The 24,366-nt window shown below is 46.6% G+C and overlaps 2 protein-coding genes across 3 annotated transcripts in view; both read right to left on the reverse strand.

The window, feature by feature from the left end:
• The window catches only part of MAPKAPK3 (MAPK activated protein kinase 3), a 129,020-nt gene extending 123,975 nt beyond the window's left edge, over nt 1–5,045 (reverse strand). The window contains exon 1 of the mRNA XM_038186071.2: nt 4,735–5,045. The gene's annotated coding sequence lies outside the window, so the exon portion shown is untranslated. The remainder of the gene's footprint in view (nt 1–4,734) is intronic.
• Nucleotides 5,046–5,193: 148 nt separating this feature from the next.
• HEMK1 (HemK methyltransferase 1, mitochondrial release factors N(5)-glutamine) overlaps nt 5,194–24,366 on the reverse strand; it is a 32,192-nt gene continuing 13,019 nt past the window's right edge. For both annotated transcript variants that reach the window (XM_027467660.3, XM_038186072.2), the window contains exons 5-11: nt 17,370–17,525; nt 15,231–15,295; nt 11,793–11,842; nt 10,297–10,402; nt 9,213–9,308; nt 7,296–7,409; nt 5,194–6,022 (exon numbers count right to left, since the gene is read on the reverse strand). In XM_027467660.3, the coding sequence (XP_027323461.2) occupies nt 5,986–6,022; nt 7,296–7,409; nt 9,213–9,308; nt 10,297–10,402; nt 11,793–11,842; nt 15,231–15,295; nt 17,370–17,525 (624 nt within the window). In that variant the 3' untranslated portion in view covers nt 5,194–5,985. The remainder of the gene's footprint in view (nt 6,023–7,295; nt 7,410–9,212; nt 9,309–10,296; nt 10,403–11,792; nt 11,843–15,230; nt 15,296–17,369; nt 17,526–24,366) is intronic.

Here is a 24,366-nt window from a genome sequence, read left to right on the forward strand (position 1 = left end):
GCCAACTGCAACAGCAGGGAGCAGCGTTTGCAATAATACGCCCAAGGTCACACAGCAGGGATCCGAATCCTGGTTTGGCAAATCCCAGTGCAGGCCTGAAACACTGCCATGTTTCTGGCAAACAGAGGTAAACTTCCCAGGGGAAGCAACGTGGAACAACAACTTGTTTGTGTCTGACCAGGTAAGTGGATGCAGAAGAGAATGCAAACGACACCTGCTTTGGGGCAGAGCTGGAATTACTTGGGCGTTGCTCATGGGCAGGAACTGATGCCACCAAGTTCCTCCTTCGTTGTCATCCCAACCCACTCTGTCCCTGCATTGAAATCCACAGGTAGGTGCATTTTCTTCTTCAGGTCTGAGGGAAAGAAATCTATGGCATTTACTCAGAGAGACACCCGTCCAAGAACATCTGATTTTGCAAGTGCTCCAGTGCATTTGCACACACCATTTCACCCAAAGGCCTGTTCCCAGATCCCAGCCCAGGAGGAAAACCATCACAGCATTTATTTCAGCATTGCCCTGCACGGTTCACATAGGTTAGCACAATCACACCTTTTATAGCATGATCCTTGCTCTGCTCCATTCCTCTACCAGGGATTAACACGAACCTTACATACTGTCTCTGGAGGGGACCAATAACTTACACTGAGGTGAGTAGGCTTTAGAGCAAACTTCTCATACTTCTGTTTTGCCAGACACATCATGGTAGTGACAGGTGAGACCAGACTGAGCAGGGGCAGAGACCAGAGAATCACAGAATGACTCAGGTTGGAAGGGACCTTAAAGACCATCCAACCTCACCCCCCCTGCCATAGGCAGGGACGCCACCCACCAGATCAGGTTGGCCAAGGCCCCATCCAGCCTGGCCTTGAGCACCTCCAGGGATAGGGCAGCCACAGCTCCTCGGGGCAGCCTGTGCCAGCGCCTCACTGCTCCTGCTGAATTTCCTCCTATCGTCTAGGCTAAATCTATCCTATTTTAGCTTAAAACCATTCCCCCTTGTGCCATCACTATCTACCCTAGTAGAGTCCATCTCCATCCTTTTTACAAGACCCCTTTAAGTACTGAAAGGCCGCAATAAGGTCTCCCTCAGTGAGGGAGCCTTCTCTTCTCCAGGCACAACCCCCAAGCCCTTTCTGCAGGGCTGCTCGCAGTGAGTTCTCCCAGCCTGTCCTCATGTGTGGGATTGCCCCGAACCAGATGCAGCACCTTGCACCACGCAGGTCAGCATCCTGCAAGACACCGCCACCTGCTTACAGGCACACTTCCAGAAGTCCCCCAGCCTGCAGGGCGAATCCTGCCAGCAGTTACATTATGAATCCCGGGCTCGTCAGCCTAAGCCCAACTGGCACAGTCAAAGAAGCAACTGCAAGGTAGGAGCGAGCCAGTTACAGGGCTGATTCTGCAACTATTGCACGCTGTTAGCACATCCTTGAGGTTACAGTAGCTAATGCTACCTGTCCCAAATCTCAGCAGCTGAATGCTGAGTGTGATTTGGCCGTGATCCCAGTGCTGCAGGGCGGTAGTGTGTAAATAGCCTACTGTGCTCACCAGGGACTGGATGGACCATGCTGAGACTTGCAAGCAGCTGCCAGGCAAAAAAAGCAGAGAAAGGCTGCGACATGACCCTCCACAGGCAGCAGGAACAGCTGAAGCTTCAGACACTTCACTAAAAACATATCAAAACATCTGTGGAAGAGGCAATAGGCTGGAGAAACTTGATAAAAGTCTCTCTGAGTATCTCATCATCATCTCAACTGTGAGAGAGAAGCCTCCTCTCACTGGGTGTTTGTCCCTCTGGATGCAACCCTGAGCAAGAAAAAGAACAACAACAACAAAAAAGTTTTTTTTAATAAACTTAAATACAGCTTTTGAAAACTTGCCCAGGCAAACAAAACGTTAATGCAAGTTTTGGCCTGGTCTTCACTGCTTGGGAAATAATTCCTCCCCCTCAATAACATAAGCTGTAGCAGCTCTATTGTTCCAGTCACCACAGGCACAAGCATCTCCTTCAGCATGTCCAAAGCTACCCTTCAGCACACCCTGTGCCCCTTTGTCTCTCAAGCAGGGAGGGAAGGGTGTGCAAGAGGTCCACAAAACCAACAGTATGTTGGGGCTTCCTCAGAAACACAAATTGTGAGGAAGCATGAGAACAGACTAACCCATGGAAGCTGCTCTAAGGAAAGAGCCAGCTGTTCTACGCCTCAGGACAAGAGAAGTAGTACCCAGCTGCAAGGGCAGTAAGGAAGAACAAGTGCTAAGGACACCTGGCCAGCTGTAAGAACAATGAAGCAAGAGAACAACTTGTGTGCAAAATTCCCGATCGTCATTAGACACCTTTTAGATCAGGCTGGGCAAACCTGACTGATGTAAGCCAAGCTGATTCTTTTGGACAAGGAATTATGGTAGGTGAATGTCAAGCTCTCTCCCAACCCATTCTGGAATATGGCCCGGTGTCACAGATCTGGGTGCTTGCCAGTAATCCACACACACACTCAGTCATCAGGGTCCCCAGAGACCGATTTGTTGCGCTGCCTTGGCTGACTCACTCTGCGTCCACCAGTTCCTCACCTGGGAAGGTGGGAGCCCCATCCCTGCTACATCTTCTCTCGACTGGGAGCACTGCAGCGATAAATGTTTCTTAGGCTCTATGGTCCTCAGAAAGTCCCTTTCCTTCTGAGTGGAAGCCTGAAAACACAGGTGGAGCCTGCACTTCAGGGTAGTTGAAAATTACACTGGAACAAAAACACGGATTGTCCCAAAACATGGATTAATATAGCCCTGAGGGGACCATGTCACAGCCATGAGGTCCCCCCCAGCTTCCCCACAGCAGCCCCACGCTGAAGCACGGGGAGGTTAAAGCCCCACTTTGCAGCTGCACCTACAGGGAAGCCCTCTGCTGACCCAGGTTCTCACTGGGGGACCGCACATTGCCACACTGCCAACAGACACACGCTGCGCTGGGGACGCCGGTGGCAAGACTGCTCTCCATCCACCACGGACACAGCCTGGCTGGGACCACAGCACCATCTGCAGGGCTCTGCCAAACACCAAGCTGTTACCAACTCCTCATGGAAGGCCAGTGGGATCCTTCCTAGGAGATACTTGGCAATGGTTATGCTCCAGAAATACGCACCTGAGCACACACAACCACGCTCTTCAAGGTCCTGCAGGAAAACAAAGCCCCTCTGAAAGCACCACCTCAGAAACAAATCATTTGTTTGATCCAGTTCCACAGACCCACTAAGGTCCCAGAAAATTGAATGCATTTGGATACTGGATTACGTAAAATGTCGACAGCAGCGTCAGCCTTGGGTGCCTTCAGGGAGCGACTGCAGCGCTGCAGAGCGCCCACGTGCACAGGGCACTGCTGGCAACAGCAGGGCCCCGCGCTCACAGCCAGAGCTGACACAGACACGGTCACTGCAAGGGCACTGGGAACCCTGTGGTTTCTTAAAACTACCACATCAATGGCGCTTTGCAGAGCTTCTGTACCAAAATGAGCCTGGGCCAACGTGTAAAGCGCTGAAGAACATGCTGTACTACACCAACACATTCCCTTGGATGTGAGTCTGACAAATAAATCCCGCCTCTTGGGAGGAAGAACAATTTTTCTCCGTTCTTGCCTTTATGAGAAGGTCTGCAGCACCATGTGATGTCCCGAGACATGTAACCACTATGCAGCACAAACCCACAGAAATGCAAGCATTTTTCTTATTGTTTTAGCTATAAATACAGGAATTTAACACTTGTCCTACTGGACTAGATCAAGAGTCCATCTCAGGGAAAGTGTCCTGCTCTGTGCTCTGACGAGTGACTGCTTCTGAGGAAGGGCAGGCTGCTTTCTGCAGCTCAGCCACCAGCCCTCAGAGGGGCACCTGACCCTGGCCCGCTGCAGGGAAGCAGCACCTTGACGAACGCACCACCATGATGCCATTTGATGCTCTCATAAGCTAGTACATCATCCAGCTTTTAAAGTGCCCTGTGCTTCTTTGCTCTGTTTTTCATAAAGAAACACTATCAATGTTAGGATTAAATCAGGGCACGCTGTTTTAAAAATCAATTTTGAAGACCTATGTCCAACAAACTGAGCTAAAAAATACGACTAACCCATTGTTGTTGTTATTTATGAGAAAACACAACACCTCTTTGACTACAATTTGTACTCACTGCTGCCAGAAGTCAACCATGCTGAAATTTTATTTCCAAACCTAAGATCAAGTGCACTTTAACTGAACCTTTTCTGCCCTTTCCTCCATCTCCTCTATTACAATTCACCAGGGCAGTGAGGGCTTATAACTTCAAGTAAGGAGTGTGTAGTGTTACAGGCAGACTCCTGGGGTGAGCAGAGTGGTGGGACGGGGTGAAGGGTCAGTCTGTGAGCTGAACGGTAAAAACACAGAGGGCAAGGAGAGGATCTAAGTAGAAACCCCGGCACTGGTACATCAGAAGGATGTGCCTGTGAAAAAGCAGGGCGAAGGCTCCAGCATTCTGAAGTGAACGAAAGAGTGGAGAGAGTGGGTGCAGCAGAGGTAGGAGGGAAAGGGACTTGCAAAGCCCTCTGAATCTGCTGCCACCTTCCAAGCAGATGCCAAGTTCGTTGATGCAGTACCTACCCTTTCTGGCTATGCACTCCCAGTTCAGCATGCACAGATGGCCTGATGGCACATCCGTGGCACACCCAGACTGCAAAAGTCACCGTCTGGGCACTTCTATTCCCTACCACATGCTCACCTCCACTGGACCGGCAAGTGCTTCCATTCAGACTGATCCAGGTCTTTCGATTTGTTTTCTTTCCTTCTTTCTCTGGCTAGCTATGGTCAAGAAGGGAACTTGCAACGCTAGAAACAATAGCAACAGGCAGCAGCTTGGATTTAATCTTTTCAGCATTTATAATGTCATGATCTTGACTGTTCATTTCAGAGACTTCTCTCAGTGTTGTTGCAGGCAGCCCTACTCTGAGTCATTCTTCCCAGACAAAGAAACAAACCTCAGTTATTCCCATGGCTGTCAAGAGACTGGGTCCTACTCCAAGCTTAGCCTGTTGTCAGATTTTGTAAGTCTTCTCACCTCACTTTTTTTTTTTTTTTTTTTGACTTCATCTCTGAAACTGGAGTAGTGATTCTGGCCTTCTCTGTAGTCTCACATTTAAAAACGTTACATGGAATTTAAGCTTTACTATCAGAAGCAATATGCAGATCCCAGATGTTTATTCAAACCCAGTAGCACATTTGAAAGCATCATTTCACAGCATTTCTTGTAAGACTAAGTTTAACGTGTACACAGCACTATCTTTAGTACAGTGGTTTGATTTTTTCTGGCAGCATCCACGGAGTGTCAGGTGCTGTAGATTCAGATGGCTTTAGCCAACACCAGCAGAGCTCCTTCCTGTAGAGCCAGTGACCTATGTAACCACGAATAGAGAGTGAAAACATGTATGATAGGAAGAGATGCTTTGTCAGCTGTGGCCCACAACTGTCCAAATACAAGGCTTTTCCCTTCTACTCCAAACAAGCAGATTCCGAAGGAAGGGGCAGACTGATCCATAGATCAACCAATCCAGTCATACTCTTTCAAAGTTTACCTCAAGGTTAAATAAGGTAAAAAAAATCCTTCCAGGTTAAGCGGGTGATCTGACGTGTTGAGAAAGTGTATTTTTGATGTATTTCTTTGAAATTTGCAATGAAATACCTGGAGCTGTGAACTCTTCCATATTGGTTCTGAGATTAGTAAGTCACTTTAGCAGAGTAAACTAGTCACATGTAGATCCCTGAAGAAGTTGAAACACTTTTAAATGCTCTGTTGAACCTCTGGAATGCAAGATGAAGTCTGTATTAGGAAATGAGGGTCTGTCACTGCATGGAGAGATCACTGCACTGGAAAACAAAGTGAAGATTCCTTTTGCCATGCAGCTTTCAACAAGCCATTCAGCAGGACTCATCGGCAAAAAGCACACTGCAAGGAATGTTATGTCCAGCACTATTGTCATCTGCTTTGCTTTTGGATGTGCAGAAACCTAGGCCTGTGGGGAAAAGAATGAGCAGAACTAAGCCTTGCTAGGGAGAATATGGTTACAATTCCATCATATCAAAGCAGCATTTTTCCAGTGGTGGTAATTTCACCAGAGCCAGTCACCTTATCAGAAATATTTACCTGTGTCAGAATTTCTGACTCAAACACTTGCCAGGTTATCTCAGGACATAAAGTTGAGATAGTTGGAGCCCACCCTCTTTAAGATCTTTATTGATGACTTGGATGACAGAATTGGGTACACCCTCAGTAAGCTTGCAGACAACACCAAGTTGGGGGAAGTGTCGATCTGCCAGAGGTTAGGAGGGCCCTGCAGAGGGACCTGGACAGGATGGGTCAATGGACAGAGGGCAATGGGATGAGGTTCAACAAGGCCAAGTGCCGGGTCCTGCACTTCGGCCACAACAACCCCATGCAGGGCTACAGGCTGGGGGCAGAGTGGCTGGAAAGCTGTGCAGAGGAACAGGATCTGGGGGTGCTGGTTGATGCTCACCTGGACACGAGCCAGCAGTGTGCCCAGGTGGCCAAGAAGGCCAACGGCATCCTGGCTGTGTCAGGAGTAGTGCAGCCAGCACACCAGGGAGGTGATCGTCCCCCTGGGCTCTGCTCTGGTGAGGCCGCACCTCGAGTGCTGGGTTCAGCTTTGGGCCCCTCACTCCCAGAAGGACATCGAGGCCCTGGAGCGTGTCCAGAGCAGGGCTGCGAAGTTGCTGCAGGGCCTGGGACACAAGTCCTGTGGGGAGCAGCTGAATGCACTGGGGGTGTTTGGGCTGGAGAAGAGGAGACTCAGGGGAGACCTCATTGCTTTCTGCAGCTCCCTGAAAGGAAGGTGTGGGGAGCTGGGGGTCGGCCTCTTCTCACCGGTAACTAGAGATAGACAAGAGGGAATGGCCTCAAGTTGTTCCAGGGAAGGTTCAGGTTGGAGATGAGGAGACATTTCTGCTTAGAAGGGGTGGTCAGGCATTGGGACAGGTTGCCCAGGGAGATGGTGGAGTCACCGTCCCTGGGGGTGTTTAAGGAAAGGTTGGACATGGTGCGTGGGGCCATGGTTTAGTGGGTGACAGTGGTAGTAGGGTGATGGTTGGACCAGACGATCCTGGAGGTCTTTTCCAACCTTAATGATTCTGTGATTTTACTAAAGGCTGGCTTCAGCTGCTGACTTCCTCTTGCTGTGTTCCACTCAACATATCAGGGTACAGGAATCCAATCTACTCAGGACACAGACCAACACTTGAATCAAAACTTTGAAGGTAAAACAAACTCACTTGCCACAGAAGTCCTTGTGAACAGCACGAAGGGTGAGTAGTAAGTCCGGGTGTGCCTGTAGCCAGTTCTCCACCATATCTGGGTGACTGGGATCAACTTCCAGAAACACGCTTCTGAAAGGACACATGTAGAAGTAGAAAGTGGGGAGATGCACATGTTTAGGTTGTTAAGATAATAAAAATTAATGTCTTCTTTCCTGGAAGACTCCTATGAGTGCAGGAAATGAGAAGGTCAAAACACTTCAAACCAACAATCTTAAAAGAGATTGAAGCAGTCCATGTTAGGTGCAGCTTCCAACTGCCTCCTTCAGGGGGCCAAAATGTTGATATTAGAGGAGTACCATGAAAGTTTCCCTTATGTGAGCAGTTAAACCCTGGTACTAAGACCTAAGGATCCCTTTTGAACCCCATGTGGGAATGCCACCAGCTCTGTCTTTCTGAGGTCCACAAGGATTTAAAGTGGAGCAGGATGCTGAGGAAGAGCCAGAACGAAGTTTTATGATGCAAATGCATTAATACTCAATACTGGACTGGCACCTCGTTGTATAAACGGGGTGACATTAGGTCCCTGTAGTGAGAGTCAAACACCAGTCAGTATACACATTTTCCCCAGAGTACATATCTCCATAGATCATTTACAAAAACACCATGAGGATTGAGGCCATACAGCCCTACACACAGGACAGTACAAAGTAGAGTGCAACAGGAACGAGGGAACTTGTCAGACAGCCTCAGGTAATACACCAGGACGTGGCTTCAAATTGCAGGGCTATTTCCACGCTTGCTGCAGCTGGGCTTTGTGACACTGCCATTTATGAGTCTCTGCTCCCACAACAAGGCAGAATCCCTCTTGCTTACAGGCCCATGGAAATGGGTTCCAGCCTCTGACAGTGCAGCAGGACACAAGTTTAACATGCAAAGGACAGAGGCCAAGCCCCAGCCAGACACTCTCCCAGGAATTCCTGAAACGTCCCACACTGAACACTCCCTATTAATTCACCAAACTAATTACTAGCTGGGTGTGGTTCTCATTCCTGACCTTAAAAAACTTGGACCCCTCAAATAGGAGCTCCACCTTATAAAACAAGCAAAAAGGAAGTAGGAAAAAAATTCTAACAACCAACCCTACAGGAAACAGGGTTCCCATCTGTTGCTGGGAAGCCCTGGGGAGCATCTCCTGCTCTTGTGGTCATACAAACCATAAGCAATGAATTATTCTCAGTACGCCTCTCGATACTCCTGTTCCTCTTCTCAAAACAGCAGATTTTCAATGTCCTCTCCTATGCTAACCAAAAGGTGAGGAATTTTCAACAGAATATGGGAACGTGCCGACACAAGACATTTGGGTATCAGCCTGTCCATGCTGAGGCACAAAATGGATCCCACGTAACAAGTAGAAACAACCAGTCTTAAGAATTCACAGTGAAGAAATCTGACATTTAAGAAGTTATCCCTGGCTGATTACCATCACTCTCCCAGGATATTCAGCATTGCATCATGGCACAACATACAAGTTTCCCCTAAAGAAAGGGTGGGAGGGAAATAGAGATCTACACCCATCCTCACAGAGCTCTGTATCGCTTCTCCCTCCATCAATTATTCTGCGTAAGTAAGCTTCCCTTTTTTGTGCTCCTTCTTACTCTGTTGCTCTCTTTCATGTTCCTTCTGTTAGTGCTTTAACCTTTAAAGATTCTCACTTCATTAATGACTATGAAACATCATCACTAGTCAAGGAAGGCCCGTATCCCTGTATTAACCAGGCTGATTTTAAGCTGATTTTGCTTATATACTTTAACTGCTATTACTAGATGGCATTTTCGCAACGATTTTCCCCTCTGTATCTTCCTGTATGAAACACAAATGGCAGTTATAGAAATGGACAGAAGACATGAAACTCAGAAAGAGAACTGTACTTACCCAGAATCCTTCAGAAGAGAAGGAGCCAGAGCCAGAATTGTTTTGATAACTCTCATCCCATCAGTTCCTCCATCCAGTGCACCAAGATCCTCATAGCTAGGTGTTGGGAACAAGACAACATTACCACGTGGCACGAGCCATGCCACTGAGCCACTGCCTGACACCACAGAGAAAGGTGCAACTAACACACCTGAACTCCAGCCTGGCTACAGCAAGTGAGAGTACTTTCATAGCTTTTAGGAGAAATACTGGGAATAAGGCGGCTGCCACCTCTAGGCTGAGAAACTCCAAATTGAACACAAGCAGAACACATTCCTTGAGCTTTTCGTGAACATTTTGAGTCAACAGCAGCCAGGGTTACACAGTTCCAACATGTGGCATGTTCTCTCTGTGCTAGCTGGACAGGGAAAGAGTAAGTTGCACAGTAATGGAGCACTTGCTTTACTTCAGCTGTGTCAATAGCCAGGTTGGACTGCTTTCTAACCTAGCAGAGCAAATTAGGATGCAAAGAACTTTGCCACTTTCAAGGACAGAATCTGCTCCTGTGGACGTTTTGCACAGGGGTGTGTATAGGACTCTGTCCTGACATGCATGACAATCAATCCGGAGGAAGACCAGCACACACAAAGCAGTTCAACATTCCAGAAGAGCCTTTTCATGTGTGGGGGTTTGTTTGCTTAAAAGATGACTTGTGACAAGAATGGGTCACGGTATTTCCACCTATTTTTTTAATCACAAAAAGCTACCCAGAATAATTCTACTTTCTTTCATACACCACTTATGAAAAACTCTAGCATGAAAAACGTTCTAAAAGAGTTTTGGATTGGAAACTTAGTAATTTCAACGTGTACTTCTTCCATTTTTATAAATATTTTAAATACTCCAATATCGGCTCAGACCTGTAAGCATTATCAAAGTAATGCTGTAGTGTTGCGCACTATATATAAACACACCTACAAGTAAGAATGTATGTGTATACTACATTTCCCTACTTTCTGGGCAAGTGTGTGTGTGTAACATAAGGAGGCAGCCAGAAAACCTTGCAGCAAGGAATGGGAGAAGGAAAATCTGTTTATCTGATTACCAGAGGATCTCTGCATCCAGGGAAGCCATGTCTTCATGGAAAACATATGGGGGGTTACTGACTATGAAGTCCATGGGGCCCCAGAGTAGAAGCTGTTTGGCAGAACCTAGGAAAGAAAAAGAATCACAACCATTTCTCAGCCACAGCAACCCTTCCTCTAAGCTCAATACCAAAATCCTATCCAGAAAACCATCTTTCCAGACAGCTGCACATGTGTTTGGTTCTGCTTTGCTTCTCTGGTAGAATTTTATCCCGTTTCTTTTTGGGACAGCCTAGCCTGGTCACTCTCTCACCCTGAGCACAAGAATGATACAAAGCTAAGAACAGGCAAAGTATCTTTTTTTTTTTTTTTTTTTTTTTTTCCTATCCACAGCCCTGCTTAGTGGAATATCTTACAGTACACAGGACCTGGATGCTCCGGAGAGACCTGTGCCCAATGAAATCTAAAGCAACAACTGGAACTTGACAGACCACGCAGACCTAAGTGAGAGCTTGGGCTAGCTGTCAGGATGTACATCCCTCCTCTTATCAAAGCTGCAGAAGGACCTTGAATAAGCAAAAGAGCTAAGCCCTCATCTGTATCACCCTTTAAAGGGTGGCCTTTCTGCCAACAAGGTTCAGCTTATGCTCGTGCTGCTGTCTGGACTGATATGTACCAGCTCTGGACCAGACACCACAACTCTGGGAGTGTTGCTCTGTCCTCAGGTCGGGCTCCCAGCACGGAGCTTACCCCTGCAGGTGCCAGGCCAGCACAGCCACATGGCTTTAGGACTGAAGCTAGCTGGCTTACTGCTGGAGTACAGCCAGCACGAGCTCAGATTTGCAGGTAGAAGGCTGCAGACATATTCCCAAGAGGTAATAGAATCAAAGCCAACAGCATCAGAAAGGTGCGTTAATGAATTTGCAACGCTGGAGCTCCTGGCTCTGGAGCTCCTAGCCAAGCACAGCTGAGCATGTAACTACCTACCTAAACCTCATCAAATGGCAGTTTTAAGAAGTTTCAGCCAAGGCCAGGGTAACAACATCAGGTATCCTATGCTTCAGTTCACCTTATTTCAAATGGATGAAGGCTGGGCACTTAATGTAAGCTAAATGTCTGGGCTCCCTCTAACATCAGTGGAAGGACAGGCACATACCTGTTCATCTAGAGCACCCATGTCAGCATGGAATGAATTACTCTCTGTATGTATGCCTCTCCCCACTAACAGCAGACGGCACCTGGACTACCAGCTCAGAATCAACCTTTAGACACGTAAAAACAGGAAAAATTCGTCTTCTGATTAAGTAATAGATTTCCCTCAGCTGATAATCTGGCCTGGAAATCTCTAATGGGAAAAGCTTCACGGGCTCACTTCCTACTGACCTTTTCCTTTTACTTCAACACCCTCCTCACCCGTGTCCCAGTGGGGTGGCCCTCCAATGTCTCTCATGCCCAATGCCCAACAGCAAAGTAAAAAGGAAGAAGGACAAAAAAATATATCAGTGAAAAGAATTACCATATGAAACATTGTGGTGGAGGATGTGGATCCTGTCCTGGAGTTGCAGCCTGTAGAGAAAATTTAGATGCAAAACAGAAAGAAGATTAGAAAGCTCATCTGTGTGGATTCAGGAACAGCATATTTAATAAACAGACCATTGAATAATCACACCTTTCATTATATGCTTGTATATACTACCCCACTGAAAAAAAGAAAAAAAAAAACGCAATTAAAAGCATCAAATATATAAACTTGATATTGTAAGTGAAGTCAACAGGCTCATGTTTGTCACATTCTTTCTCCAGACACTTTATTTTTTATTATTTTTTTTTTTTTTACAGTTGGGACCTTAACAGTGTTCTGAGTGTATTTTCTTAGGCATCTTTAAAGAGTCATGTTTCATCTCACATGAGTGTGTTAAGGTGACGAGATTTTACTGCATGCTGCACCAAGAAGCCAGCACATGCAGTGCAACAGAACCCCTGTGCCGTAGACCAGGAGAAGGGACTCCTTTACAGATTCATAGAATCATTTAGGTTGGAAAAGTCCTCTAAGATCATCAAGTCCACCATTAACCTATCATTGCCATGTCTACCACTAAACCACGTCCTTAAGCACCACATCTACACGTCGTTGAAATACCTCCAGGGATGTTGACTCAACCACTTCCCTAGGCAGCTTGTTCCAATGCCTCACAACCCTTTCAGTGAAGAAGAAATTTCACCTAATATCCAACCTAAACTTCCCCCGGCACAACTTGAGGCCATTCCCTATAGCCCTATCACTTGTTGCTTGGGAAAAGAGACGAACCCTCACCCCACTACAGCCTTCTTTGAGGCAGTTGTAGAGAGGGGAGCTGTCCCCTTTAGGGACACCCACAGACTGCTCAGTAAAATGTATTTAAAGCACACTAGGGTTTCTCAGATGTGACTCTCTAACTCATGATCCTTCTCATCCCTGAGATGTTTGTGCACATTAACCGGGAGATGTTTTGCTCAGTGCCTTTCATCTGTAACCAGACCTCCCCAGGGCACTCACACCAGCAGAGTCCCCAAAGGTCCAAGAATACACAAACACGTCTCCCTTTACCTGTGACAAGTAAGCAGAGTGGTTTGTTATTTTTAATAAATGTGTCTTTAAACACCTTGGTATTTCTTAGGGAGAAATCTTGGCCAAGACTCTGGTCTCTCCTATTTACTGACTCAATCCCAAGTAGAACAGCCTGAGACAGCCAAGCTGCCATTGCATGATACTCCAGGCTGGCTCAACCTGGCAAAATCCATCCCTACCTCCCAGCTCATTCCAGATTACACTCCCTACCAGGGGGAAGTAGGCAGAGATCCCCCTAAACCTTTGGGATCCTAGAAAAAGCTCCCTTGATGCTACTGAGGCAGTAAAGAGATGCCAGTTTAAAAGCTGCTGTGGTAGTTGGTTACAGCCTAATATTACAGGAGAGGGCACAGAAGCAGAGAGCATGAGACAGCAAGGGAGGAACATAAGCCCTAATTCCCCAGTTGTATGATCCACCCATCACAATACCTCTTCTCACAAGCTTTGCCTCTGGCTTTTGAGAAGACATTTGAGCAACAACAGAGAAGGCATTTTGCAGAGCCAGAGAGACAAGGTTGGTCAAGAACTGCTGATGGAGAAAGACTCCAAGCCTCCTACAGGAGGTGCCATTTCCTGACCACCAACAGCACACGGTGGCAGACAGGATCTGCCCTGTCCCCTGCTGCAGCAGGTGTCTAGAGAAACCTCTGAAAAAATGGAACTCTTCCCAGTATGCTCTTTCCTCCCAGGACAGACTCACCACAATGACAGATTTTTCTTTCTGGCTCTTTAGTGTAACGCTCTAGGAGCTACTTGATGGGGTTCAGAGAGCGTGCTGCAGGAAAGCCCTTAGACTCAAATACTGTTTGCCTTTGCTGAGGGCCATACACAGGCATCAAGAAAAGGACGGATTCCTGTCTCTATCTGCAGTGTGCACAGATGGGTAATCTGGCACTGCTATTGATTTGGTGCAGCCAAGACTCACCTAGGCATCCTCCCCCCAGGGAACACAGCTGTGATAAGGGCGCTCTGAAAAGAAGGCAAGAACCAAGCTGGCTTCGGTCAAGCAGTAATACAGCTTATCCTACTGGCTTCTCTCCCAAGAGCTACAGAGCACCACAGACAAGATCCCTTAATGAAAATATCCATGGAGAAACATGAGGTTCTCTGGCAATGCATTTACACTCCCCATAGCCATTCTTGAGCCAACCAGCAAGGATAATATGACAATTTTTCCCATGTGCCAGAGTGCTACTCTACCAAGGAGGCAAAGATCTTGCTTGCTTTTATTATGTTTCTGTAAAACTGCAAGACAACTTGGTTTGATACTCACACATCAGGAGGAAATCTCTGCTGCCTGTTCCCTACAGCTGGAATAGGAGGCACAGGCTACTGATGAGGTAAAAGTACAGGAAGGGCTTGTGTTTCTACTCATCACTTCAGACTCGTGTAAGATCTGGGACCGGATTGGAAGAAGTGGAGAGATGCCACTCAGTGCAGCCAGAAACAGGAGCAGCCTGTCTCTGTAACCCCTGTGCTGGCAGCAGCTTTGGAAGAAAGGGTATGTGGGTCCTGAGAACAGTAATGTCAGTTAACGAGCATCATTTTTACAACTCGCAGCTGTTAAGAGACTCCAGAAGAGGTAGCAAAAGGAATCCCTCCCAAGACTGCTCTAACTCAGGGCCCAGAGGTTTCAAAGGATGTGAATACATACTAGAGCTCTGTACCCTTCACAGTGTCTACAAAGACTGGGCTTCTAGACTCAAATCATACTGAGATTTACCTCTGGTGCTCACTATACTCATGACAATCCAGAATAGCATGGGTCCAGCAGAGCCAGCTGATGAAGCAGAGCTGCTAGGAAGGACAAGGTTTTCCTGAGAGCTGCTCTGCCTTCAGGCACAAGGACTCAGCAGCTCTGTCCTCAGAAAACCCCAGGCTGTGAGGAGGACACTGAGGAATGCCAAACCAACACGAAGTGAAGTGTGAAAGCTTATATCCAGAGGAGCAATGAGAGGAGCAAGCACGGCAGTAATGATGTAGGTAGCCAGAGTAAGATTCAGGCTGTACCTGTCCTGAACCTGTTAAGACATATGCATTCTTACCACCTGCTGCTTAAGTTTACGAAGTCTATAGAAAACAACAAGAGTAGTAACCAGGAAACACTTTGAAAACCCTTGGAAGACAGCATTCGGACTGCTGTCTATGCAAAGCACATTCACAAGTGAAAGGAAAAAAAAATCCTGGTAAATACAAACTTTTTTTCCAACTTCTTACACACTTTGGGAGTTCAAACAATTAAAAATTCCCTAGTTTCTAGCGGTGATGAATACACCCAAATATTGATGACTCCTGGTCTTCCTCAAGCAATGATTTACAAGAAACGGGTGATATGTGGGCTCATACCTATGCACATTCTCCTTGGTGAGATCCACAGCAGCCTCTTCTTTATCCACAGCTATCACCCGGCTCTAGGACAGAAAAACAACAACAAACAAAAGCATTACAACATCAGGGTTCCTGAACAGACAAGCTCTGCCAGAAAAGACATGCAAGATAAAACCTGCCAATTGACTCTTCCCTCTCAGCTCCCAAAAGGAACAGCTCATGATGAATGCCTCTCAGGGCACTGATGGAATCACAAGTCACTTCTAGTAAGCCAACTAACATGACAGAAGGCAATCTGCAACACTGCCAGCATTCCACCAAAACAGGCTTCTGACCAAACCAACTCAGCTCACAAGCATGGAGTCACACTGACTCACATCTCTTGATAGGCTCATAGCTCCTAAGGAGTGTGAAACTCAATGCTTCAGCACGCCCAAAGGCTGAGGTGGGCACAGGTTAAAAGAAGACCACATCCTAGGCTTCTCCACTCTAATGTGGATGGAATCCCTCCGAGCATTAACACAACTGCTTGGACAGAGGTTCTGGCATTTTCCATATGCACTTTTTGCCTACTTACACCACTGCAGTCGTTACAGTGCTTACACTACATTCACCATACGCGTTGACTGCTTGTACCTGACAGTGTGTCACGTATTTGGGAGTCCTCTGGTATAACAGCCTGTGACAGGACGGTTAGAGATATGTTTGACCTTCCATCCTGCCTTAGGAAAAGTGCAGGCAAAGACCTGACTTGTTTTTGCTTTGCTTTGTTTTTTTTAAATATAGACGTGGCTAAGTATTTACACAGAGAAAACATGCTCAAAGAGATTACTTTGCATCTGGAGATGATGACAGTATGTGGTGCAATCAACCATCATTCCTAGGGGGTTCATTTCAAAGCCTGAGACCAGCACCCCCACACACAAAGCAGAGCCTTAAGGTAAAGGACACGCCTGAAACCATAAATGAAAAGCTGCTGGTGTTTTTCCTTGATACCCTACTGCCAAATTCTGCCTCAAGCACTGAAAGAGATCACACAGAATGTAAACTCAAGTCAGGTGTCAGTGTAGCTCCTGTTCACTCTCTTCAGTCAAGGCTCTTTATGTCTCTGGGCACAGCAGTTTGTGTTAGCCAGCAGGGAAAGGACTATTATCAGTTACAGGGACAGACTGGCACAGTTGTTTAACCTGACAGGAAAGGAAAAGGACATGAAGCACAGCCCAGGAAATCAGAGTAACTATACTGGAAGTCATGAAGCCCAAGTATTAACCGTAGCAGGTCAATGGGAGGAGGAACGCAGGCATTGACCTCCATAACTCTAACACACCACGCCTCACACTCCTCTCTCTGAGAGGAAGAGCTGGCCACAGCACTTCTTGCTCACGAGAAGGGACTTGCTGAAATCTGTATGTGATGAGATCTTGGCTTCATTTCTCTTTTTTTTTTCTCCCCGTTTACCAACAGTATCTTGCTAACCTTGTCTCATGCCATAATGATCAGGGGCAAGAAGGGCTTTGGTCAGCCAGATCTCAGTTCCCTTCCCGCTCTTTCCATTCTGTCCAAAAGGTCGGGGGTTGTTATCAGGGAACACAACGCTTTCAAAAAGTGGTTTGGCAGTTGTGGCAGTGTGACATCTGCTTGTCATATTGATCCTAACTACTGAGACTTCCGTGGGAATCCCTCTCCTATATTCATTTGGTCTCTTCGGACTCTTAGAGATGAGGTCTATTGATTCACAGCAAGGTGATTTAAAAGATGACCGTCCCACACGTTTGACTAATGGAGTGTATGCTCACGCCTCAGTCAATCTAGTCCACAACGCAGGATATTAGTTTAAACCAACACCCACCACAGCTTCAAGATAAGGTGATTAGTAGTGAGCTGTGACAGCTGAAGAACGAGCATATTTGCTTCTTTCATTCTGACTACACCTTTGCTAGTCCTTCAGACAGTTCAGGAGAGCACTTCCTAAATACCCTCCCTCTACCCAGAATGAACTTACAGAGTCTGATTGTCAAAGACCTTAGCTGCTAAAGCAGCAGCTAAGACCCATCAAGTCAAATAAATTTGCCTGGGAAGACTCAATGAAGTCTGGTGGAGTGGGACTGTCCTGTAATACAGACATCTCTTGTGCCATGGGCACTGAAAAAAGCTCACCTGAGGCAGTTTGCACAGAAGACTCAGAGCTATTGCTCCAGAGCCACAGCCAATCTCCAGGATAATGGGATGTGGGACAGCAACTGAGAAGCAGAGGCCTGAATTCTTCTCCTTATGTTTCCGAGATTCTTCCTCCAGAACTAAGGAGATGAGATCCTACCAAAACAAAAGAAATCATATCAACATTTTTCTAAGCTGTTTTGATTCTCACCTTTGTGTTCTGAGGACTGAAGGAATTTAAATTTATTGGGTTTGTAGCCCCGTAAAATGCATTTCTGTTGCTTATTTTTAAAACATAAATGACAGCAATGGAACTGACATACAAGAAGTCATTTCAGCTCCATCTCCCCCACAGGGCGCTGACTAGTAACCAAATCCTCAGGATGCAGTTTCCCAGGGATCCTCTGAGGTCTTCTAGCACTGACAAAAACAATAACCAAACAGCTGGAGCACATTATCTTCTGTAACAGCATATTATTTACCCCCAAATTCTAGCCTTTAGCATTTGTATACTACAAAACTTAAGAATTCCAAACTTTTAAATAATCTGGAGACAGCCATATGGCTCTGAACAACAACTAAACCAATAATCCAACCTGCAGATGAAAAGCAAAAGCAGTGAATTACTAAATGACCCAAATGTCCCTGCGTGGCTTTCAGATTGTGGACTCCTACTGCGTTTTGCTGGTATAAAGTCACATGGGAAAGGCTTTCATCCATGCTTCTTGAGCTGTATGCATCTCTGCTGCCACTGCTTCCTCCCCCCCATCAATCTAGTTTTGAAATCCCTTGGCAATTTCATTTAAAAACCAACACAGCAGGAGAGGTCTTAAAGACACACAGTTCCAAGGTCTGTGAAAATGAGAGATTAGTTGCTACAGAACACACACACACTTCCCTCAGACTGCAGCATGAACTTCCTTTGCTGTTCACCAGAGAAAGCCCTTATTAGACACCTTGCTTCAGCACCTGCTCACAACTCCCTGAGACCCCTGTTCTTTTCATGGCACAACTGTACAGAAACACGCCCTTACTGCCCAAGGCGCTCCCACAATGGCTAGGTTATTTTTACTTGAGAGATCTGCTCTTGAATCTCTCCTGTAAATGTATGAAGCTTAACAAAATTCACAAAGAAGAATTGGCTTGATTTTACCAACAGGCACAAATGAAAGACATTACCAGGAAAATTACTGGTCTTACAATTTTCACAAGACATTTTGCATGTTCTTGGCATAAGCAGGAATATCTAAAAGCAACGCAACCTAGCAGGCAGGTCCAGTTCTCTGTAGTAAAGTAATGGCCTTTTCCAGGAGCCTAAACCAGGCATGCTTACACATAAGGGCACAACCCTTCCTTGGATATATCAACGAAACTGGGGTACAAAGTAACAGATGGTTTGTGCAAAGCTGCAGAGTTCCTATGAAGATATTTGTTGCTGTGGGTCCTCCTTCATGCTAGGCTGATTTGCATCTGCAGGAAGCAGGAAGAGAGGCTGCCAACAGGTGTAAAAATGAGCTGGGTTAGAGGAGCTTCTGTGGAAACATCCCCAGAGTCCCTGAGCATGGGCTGATTTGTCAGATAGCATTTTTGTTGCACACAAGACGTGGATTGCTCTTCAATATAATAAAATACCGTGACTCTTCACAGGAACAAAGCTTGTGCTATTTCTGTCCTGAATGAGGAAACAGCCATATTTCAGCGCTGGCCTGCCCTAAGAAAGCCAGGCAGCTTTCAGCTGCTTCCTTTTAGTAGAACCCTTTGCCTGTTGATTTCTCCAGCTGAAAGAGCCTGAAAGCACATGCAGAAAGGAAAGATTTGGTTTATCTGAATGTGTAGACACTCCATATTTCTCCTGGTAACATTAATTCTTGTTTAGATCAACTTTTCTGAGCCTTTGCTATTTTCAACTTGGCTGCCTTTGGCTTTGTTGCTTTTCCAGTAGCATGGCTCTGCCATCATGCCAACTTTGGGGAGACACCGGCTCCTTAACTTTCTTTGGGCTCCTTTTCACAGCCGCAGCCTTCCGGGGCCTGCAGGGGCTTTTTAGCAACACGCTCCTTCAGCTGTTTGCGCTGCTTTCTCTCAAATCTCCTGCAGTTGTTGAGCTGGAACAAGCCAGAACCACCCAGGTCTTTGCCCACCAGCCACTCAAAACCAGCCTTTGTTCTTCTCCAGCCCACGCCTTCTGCCTCCCATAGCTCTCCATGCTCCTCAGCAATGAGTGCAGCGCTCATTGGGCTCCTGCCCAAATGCAAAGGAGAAGCAGCCCACAGGCTGGAGGACACTATTCTCCACTGCGAGGTTCATTTTGGGGCCTCATGCTTTTCTCAGCCAGGTATGAGGGGCTGTGCTGCAATGCCCTGCCCTGGGTACCGCCCCGTTAGTGGCACGGCACTCGCAAGGGAGTTTTGTTAACAAAAATCACCTCCTCCCTGCTGCTGCTCTGGGACTCCTTTCCTAGAGAACCACAGAGGAAAACATTCTCATAGGCTCCCAAACAAGACTGTGGGAAACCATTAGAGGACCACCAGCATTCAGATAACAACGTGGAAAAACAAACACCGCATCTACCCACTCGCGTGAAAGTGGCTTGTGCATTTCAAGTGGATGACTCAGTTTGAGAACACTTCTGCAACAAAGACAGAGAGACTGCAACCACAACAGGTGCTGCTGATTCCAAGACCACAGGAGAAGAACCACCCAAAAAATTCTGCTTGGACATTAAATTGCTCTCTTAAATGCTGGCCATTTCTGGTCACGTATAAATATTTCCAGGAAATTTCTGTGCTAGCTCAGAACCATCCATCTCCAGGGCTGGTCACAGAGGGACACAAGTTACTGATTACAAACGTCCACATGCAATTTCCTTAAAGCAGAACTACTGTCAGCATTTATTAACTTCATTAACGTTTATCACCAGCAATTTCAAGCTTGGAGTTATTAGAGAAGTTCTGCTTTATGTGCTCCACAGTGAAAGTATTTTGAGAGTGCTTGCCAAAGCTCTTGTTTAAGTACAACTGATTTCTGTTTTTGCCACAGGTATATTAAAAAAGAGACCTTGGTATTACTTCAGCTTTATATCCTACTTCCTGACCCTTGCCACATTGCGTTGGTTACTTCATATACCTCTTCTGGAGGCAAATAATCCACACGTTTATTGAAGTAGTTCACAATTAAAAGATAGCATTAAAACTAATGTGATGACCTAGAGAAACTAATTCCTCCTCCAGATGTTAGTATCTCTCTACAATCAGAGAGATCTATAATTATAAAACTAAGTTCTTTTTGGAAGTAAATTTAGTTGACAAGCAAAACAGAATGTATACCCTAACCAGCACATTAGGAAAAAAGAAAATACTGGTATAAATTGGATGTTTAATTGAATCTGTAACTATGTGTATATTAAAAACAAGAAGAAAACACAAAACAATGCACAGGAATAAAACATTTCATAGATCTGCATCAACTGGCTGTGATATTAGCTGTCCTTGCCTTCATTTACAGCTTTCCCATGAAAACCAAACTTCCCCGACAGGTATAAAAGAACCACAACGCAGTGGGTCCTGTAAGCCCACTGCCATGGCCAGGACTTTTCCTTTCCAGAAGTCGGGAGTGACCGAGATATCCAAAGTCGTTTTGAAAGTGTTCTTCAGATAGTCTTGGTATTTTTCCATCTTTCCTGAAGCAATCCGGTGAAAAACTGTGCTTCCCCGGTCTCTGAAGATGTCACCACTGGAAACTGGCAAATCACAGCACAAATTACAGCAGAGCACAGCAGAACCACTTTCAAGCCTCATCTTGGGAGATGAAGTACTTCTGGCCACGCATTGCAGTGCTCATACACAGAGCACAATGCGCCCTGTAGGACAGCCATTCCCTACCTCTGTAGAAGAATCTGACCAGTGCCACAGCTATCAAATAGCAACAGGGGCAGAAGGTGCTAGAAAGAGATGCCAGTCCCAGGCACAGTGAAACTGGGACAACAGCAGACGTCCAAAGGCTGTGATCTTTGTTGTGTAGGACACCCTGCCTCATCTCAGACTGATGAGTTTCAGACAGCGAGCATCTGCTAACTCCATCATTGCTTAAAGCAATCTTAACCCTCAGTTTAGTTACCAGCCCTAAAGATTAACATGAAATTAAAGAAACTCTAATGGAAAATAAGAGAAAACATTTTGACAGCCTAGATAATTAACCTTTGAAATATGTTGGGTAAATTCTCCCCAACATGTCACTCTAAACTGAAACGGCAGGCCTTTCAAAAGGGCTTACTTGCAGACACCATTTACCGGATTCGATACACCAGAGAGAAATGGCCTTCGCTACAGAAAAATGCTATTTTTGATAAAACAAAGACTTGATTATCATTGAGGCCTTATAGCGTCTAAAAACAGACAAATGAGTTGGTTGCTGAGGTGCCTCACCCCTGAAACATGCTGAGCACCTCAGTGCCTCTACCATTCATCCTCACAATTCCCGTTTTGCAGAGAACAGCGACCATCCCAAATTCCCAATGGAGGACTACAGCAGAGTGGATCAATGAAGCCTCATCTGCACCTCTGCCACTGCTTTAGATGATGGAAGTGGCTCCCCCAGGCTCCAGACAGGGGCAGACCTACAGTTGGCGTGTCCAGTGTGAGGGCAGCTCACCTCCTGATTAAAAGCAGAAGTCAGAAAAATCAGAATCAGATTCCTACATCACCTAAACAATCAGTGCTTGGCTGCTCTCAAATTGCCTTTTTGTTCCGAATGTGGTATATACAGACTGTAAAAATAATTAAAACACCAACAAAGTGCCATTTTGAGGAACAAGTGAAATTATAAGTTAAGAAATGATTTCAGAAACGTGACCTGATTTCATGTTTACCCACAGCACACTAACCACTGGATAGGATGAATGTTCAGCTGTGGGCTTATTAAAATTCAGATTGCTGCTTACAGTATGTGTCATTATTGTCAATAACAACACAGCCCACACTGAAAGTTTTGCTAACCAGTGCTACAGGTACTGGCACAACTACTTCTGCCCTGGAGCCTGGTGCATATGAAGGAGAGTGTAAGCATGATACGTGTTAGAGAGGGGAAATGGAAGATTTTGAAGATCTTCCCCAGTCTGTGCTCCTTCCTCAACTAGCTAGCTTTAAAAGGATTGAAGGGAGTGAATGGCAGCCAGACAAAACTAGAGAAATTAAAATCCTCTCTTTTTACTAGCAACGGCACAAAGGTAGAAGGGAAGGAGTGGACTGGATGCGGTTGAGACAGCCCCCACAAGTCTCGGAGTGTTGGCACCTGCTTGCAGGGGCAGACTGCATGTCTCACGCAATAGATGGCTGTGTACAGATGCTCAAGTAGCCGAGAGAAAAAGCCAAAAGTCACGAGGAAAGGTGAGCCACTGCTTTCCCTTGCAGCGAAGCTTAGCCAGAGCTAGAACTGCCCCACAGCTGTCCTCTCCTCCGCAGCTTGCAGGGCTGCCTCACACCTTTCCAGGGTGCACCAGCAAGTCTTGGTGCGCTCCAGGGCCCTTTTGTCATCTGCTACAGGTAGACATCAATTCAGACTGAGCAACAGGCTAGGCTCAGGAACGGGGCCAGCTCACACTCTGTAGTGACTGGTGTGAATAAATCCCAACCTGCGTGCTGCAAATTTCCTCATACAGCAAGAGGAACTTCCCCTTCTCCCCCATTTTATAGGATTTTACACAAATATTCGGGAGGACATCAAAAGCACCAGCTACTTTCAAACCTGCGCATTCACAAGGACGGTAAGCTAAGTGCAATGCCAAATATCTGGAAGGGTTTTTACATTGCACTGAGCTGGAGGTGATGCAGACATCAAACGATTTGTTTTTCAGGGACATAAATACTGTTGCTTAGCACTAACAGAGTGGGGACAAGGTGGCAGCTATTTAGGCCTTCTGTACCTTTCCCAGAAGAGTATTTAAAAATCTGTGGGGGGGAGGGGGAAAGGCAGGGCATCTTTGTGAGTGAGAGGGCATTTCTGTTCCTGAAGTGCAGAAGTGCAGCTTGCAAAGACCAGAAGGGACTCATTACCTGCAGTTCCACTCAGGGGACAAATATTTGCTTCCCATCCTACTTGATTTCCAGCCCTCAGAGATTCTCAAGCTTTTGTCTCTCAGCCAAGCCACTCACAGCCTGCTCTCACCTTGCTATTCCAGGAAGCCTTGCTTCACTGCCAGGTTTGCCCTAAGTTCACACTGTCATTTATTTGTTGTCTCCCTTCCCCCCCTGCCCCCCATTTTCTCTGAGGAGCGAAATAAATGCAAAACTTTGCAAACACCTCCAGCTTCCCGTGAGCCTCTGCCTCACCCCTCCACCCACAGCTCCCATTCCTGCCCACCCCCCCAGCACACACTCCTGTTCTGACAGGTTCTTGGTATTGCCTCCCCCTCCCTGCGGCCAGGTCTCTAGCTCGCTGTATTTCTTGGAACCGCAGCTGCACAGAGACAGCGTGAGGACAGCGCCTGCCAGCACCCAAACCACAAGCTCCACAGCTGCACAGCTCCAACCAGCAGACAGCACAGGGTCAGGCAGCTTTCAGCACCGAGACAGTCGGGAGGAAACAGCAGAGATTCTCGCTGCACAGCAGCGGCTACAGAGCTGCGTGGAGGTCCCGAGGCGAGGCAATCACGTGCTGCGGGCCAGCTTCAGTAAATGAGACGTCTGATGTTTCTGTGATTAGAAGTACAGGGCTAACAAAAGCAAGAGGATGGGAGGGAGGGGAAAAGGCAAGGATGGAGCTCACAAATTCACACTGTGTTCCCTACCAGCACCTTTTTTTCCCCTGCACACTCCGGGGAAAGCAGGGAAGACAAGGTCCCAGGGGTGGGAGCCTGGCCGGGGTGAGAGGTGCTGACTTGCAAGGTTAGCAGAGGGGACAAGGAAAGCAAGAGACCCATGAAAACCTGGGTAACCTCCTCTCTGCTCTAGCACACTTCCTGGGAATGTTTTCCTTATTTGTGTGCTTTCCAGAAACTTCT

Source organism: Anas platyrhynchos, chromosome 13, assembly GCF_047663525.1.
Source record: "Anas platyrhynchos isolate ZD024472 breed Pekin duck chromosome 13, IASCAAS_PekinDuck_T2T, whole genome shotgun sequence".
In the NCBI taxonomy this organism is placed as follows: domain Eukaryota; kingdom Metazoa; phylum Chordata; class Aves; order Anseriformes; family Anatidae; genus Anas; species Anas platyrhynchos.